Source organism: Heloderma suspectum, chromosome 12, assembly GCF_057233095.1.
Source record: "Heloderma suspectum isolate Gila_16-S chromosome 12, 16-S_ref, whole genome shotgun sequence".
Taxonomy (NCBI): Eukaryota; Metazoa; Chordata; class Lepidosauria; order Squamata; family Helodermatidae; genus Heloderma; species Heloderma suspectum.
This window is the reverse complement of record NC_139469.1, coordinates 33,003,752-33,007,176: the sequence shown is the minus strand read 5'-3', so window position 1 is coordinate 33,007,176 and position 3,425 is coordinate 33,003,752. Positions and strand designations below refer to the sequence as shown.

The 3,425-nt window shown below is 46.1% G+C and overlaps 1 protein-coding gene across 1 annotated transcript; it reads left to right on the top strand.

Annotated features, from left to right (window-relative positions):
- Positions 1-62: 62 nt before the first annotated feature.
- Positions 63-3,259, top strand: FAHD1 (FAH domain containing oxaloacetate decarboxylase 1). Its single transcript, XM_084818977.1, has 2 exons — positions 63-199; positions 1,511-3,259. The coding sequence occupies exon 2, from the start codon at positions 1,621-1,623 to the stop codon at positions 2,290-2,292; it is 672 nt and encodes a 223-aa protein (XP_084675103.1). The 5' UTR covers positions 63-199; positions 1,511-1,620; the 3' UTR covers positions 2,293-3,259.
- Positions 3,260-3,425: the final 166 nt, after the last annotated feature.

Here is a 3,425-nt window from a genome sequence, read left to right as displayed (position 1 = left end):
ACCAATGGCTTTCCCGGGCTGCAAGGCCGGCCCTCCCCGGCTGGGAGGAAGGAGGCGGGCCTGGGCGCCGCTTTCCGTGAATGCCCTTGCAAAAGGAAAAAAAAAAAGCACCGGGGGCGAGGGGGGCACCGGGGCTGCAAGTCCCTTCTTCGGCAGCGTGGATCGTGATCCCACACCCACCCCGTCGATGGTGGGAAACGTAAGTAACCCTTTTCACCCCTCTGCATGTCGAGGCGTTGAAAATAAAACCACTGCTGCACAAGTTTCTGACTTGGGGAGAGGCGGGCGGCTTACACTGCTTGAGCTAGGCCTTACTAGGGCGCAGCCTGTGGAAATCTGTATTTTCAGTACTGTTGGGGAATATTTTAAAAAGACGTGCCCTTGAGCGTGTAGCCATATGCTGCTCCGTGCTGTGCCTACTCAAGAAATAGGTCCCTCTGTGTCGAGGAAGGCTTCCTTCCACCCAATTTTGCATGGGAGCACAGCCTTAGCCATACTCAGCTGGGCCCCACACACGTGGGATTAGGGAGAAAGACATAGTAGTAATTAAAAAATGTCTCTTTGAGCATGTGCAGAATGGCACTGTTAAGGAATGTAGAATGAGGCTTGCCCAAATGCCCAGGATTTTTCAGTATCCATACTCAGCCCTCGAATACTCAGAACAGAACTAAGAAGTGACTTTGACCTTGTGCAGAATGCTGTCTCCATTGCTGAATAACACCAACCAGCTGAACCAGGGAAAAAGGGCTCCTTAGGCAGAATGCCTTTCTCTTTTTTCAAACTCAGACTTCAAGCTTTTTTCAAAAACTGAGGAGTTTCATTTTTTTCAAAATGAAACTCCTCAGCCCATGGAATACAGGAATTTTTGGCCTGCAATATTTTGGGATGCTTTGGTAACTATATGGAGGGCAGGTTGATAGGTTAGTTACTAGTTCTACAGAGTTGTAAGAATTGCAGAAATCATGCATACGAAAGTCGTGGAATACTGTAAAGTGTAATAGAAATGATAATGCTTTAAGTGCAACCTCCATATTTGAAGATGGGATAGCTCTGACTGCAAACAGTAGGAGATGGGTATTGGCATCTTGTCTTGCTTAGCTGTAGCTCAGTGGTAGATCGCTGCTTTGCATGCAGAAGATCTCAGGTTCAATCGCCGACATCCCCAGGTAGGGCTAGGAAAGAATTCTGCCTGGAACCCTGGAGAGCTGCTGCCAGTTGGTGTTGGGGTAATGGACCAATGGTCTGACAGTTTCTGATGTTCCTAAGCTCTGCGGCTGGCTGTTAGGAGACAGGTGCTGAGCTCAATGGACCGTCACACAGAGAAGTGAAGTCAAGATTTCACCATGTTTCTGCACATGCAAACTGCTGCAGTAATTACTATGTACTAGGAAAGGAGAGGAATGGACATGAAACCTGAGTGTACCATTTTAGGCAGTAAAAGAAGCTGAACAGGAGGTGAATGCCTGAATGCTATACACAGGTCTGTGATTGTTTTATTTTTCTCTCCCAGCTGAGAAGCAAGCGACCAGATTGGTGTGAGGAAATTTTGCTCCTTCCAGCTAGCTGCAGCTGTCCTTCAGAGCTCAACTTTTTGCAAGGGTGTAATCGCAGAGGGGAAACATGGCTTCTTCCAGGCCTTTGGCCAGATTCTGGGAGTGGGGCAAGAATATAATTTGCATAGGGAGGAATTATGCAGAGCATGCCAAAGAGATGAAGAGCGCCCTCCCCACTGAGCCACTCTTCTTTCTCAAGCCTTCATCTGCCTATGTCAGGGAAGGCTCTCCCATCATCCGGCCCTACTACTGTACCAAGCTGCACCATGAAGTGGAACTGGGGGTGGTAATTGGGAAGAGAACTCAGGCGGTTCCTGAGGAAGTGGCAATGAACCATGTGGCAGGCTATGCCCTCTGCTTGGACATGACAGCTAGGGATACCCAAGAGGAATGCAAGAAGAACGGACTTCCTTGGACATTGGCTAAAGGGTTCAATACCTCTTGCCCAGTCAGTGACTTTGTGCCCAAGGAGAAAGTCCCAGATCCACACCAGCTAAAGATCTGGCTGAAGGTAAATGGGGAGTTGCGGCAAGAAGGAGATACATCGGGCATGATTTTCTCCATCCCCTACATCATCAGCTACATTAGTGGAATTGTCACATTGGAAGAAGGGGATATCATACTGACAGGGACCCCTGAAGGGGTTTCTGCAGTGCAAGAGAATGACGAAATAGAAGCTGGGATCCAGGGGGTGCTGAGCATGCGGTTTCAAGTAGCACAGCAGAAATGCCGGCCTTGACATGGGCTTTGCTAATGCAAACTGGAGTATAAAGGGATGCAGGCATCTAGTGGGATGAGAAAGAATGGGAACTGAGCTTCTCACATGGTAGCCCCATAGGATTGCCTTTCCCCTTGTCCAGGGTCTGTCTTCTGCCACAGAGAGAGATGGGGCCGAGATCCTATGTTGTTCAGCACTGGACATAACGGCCTGGTTCGCATATCACAACAACAGTGCTTTCTTTAATGAGCTTCCACCAAGCTTTAAAAACCTGGCTGTTCAGGAGGGCATTTGGGGTAGGTCAGGGTTTTTTAGAGCAGTGTTTTTTTATGTTTTGTTCAGTTGATTATGTAAATTTGTTATTAGTATTGTACACCGCCTAGAGTGGCCAGGTAGCCAGCCAGATGGGTGGCTAATAAATCAAATAAATAAACTCACATTTTTTAAAACTTTGGGTTGTCATAAACAAGGCAGAATGTTTGTGCACCCTGCCCCATTGCTCCAGCTGCAAGCTGGAGCAGCTAAATAACCCAGGGATGCTTTGTCCCTGGGGCTTTTAGCATTGCATCCAAACCCAGACATCTAGCTTGTCATTCCCCCAATAAGCCAGAGAAAAAAAAACATGGTTTGTTCTAGGGTCATTTAAGAAACCCCTGGGTTGTTGTGATGTCTGAACCAGGCCAACAGCATCTCCCTTCTCTGTTGCAAAAAATATGAGAGGATATAGGAGAGGGTAGTTGAGCTGCATGTACTCCAGTTTGCTTCAAAACATTCTGTAATAATAATAAATGTAACGGTGGTGTATCTTAAAAACACAACCAAAGAATGAAGGAATTGTTTTTTTCTGACAGGGTAGATTGTGTCTGTATAGAATGTAACAGGGAGAATGTTCTAAAAATTATATTTGATATGATGAAATTTAGAGAACAGTTTGTAAGGGAGTCTGATAGAATTGAATACTAAGGTGTAAATAAAATGAATATTCTGTCTTTTGGCTTGCCTTAATTGATGTTACACACTCCGTAGCATCACTTTTGTATATTTGTGAAACAAAAATACCTCGCATTTAGGGCTCAAAGTACCTCACCTACATTATATCTGAAATTGTTACAAGGTTGGTTAGTATTATCTGCACACTACAGATGAGGTGTGCG

What these genes read in the sequence shown, in the direction of transcription:
- FAHD1 (XM_084818977.1), top strand. Translation starts at nt 1,621, where the DNA reads ATGGCTTCTTCCAGGCCTTTGGCCAGATTCTGGGAGTGGGGCAAGAAT.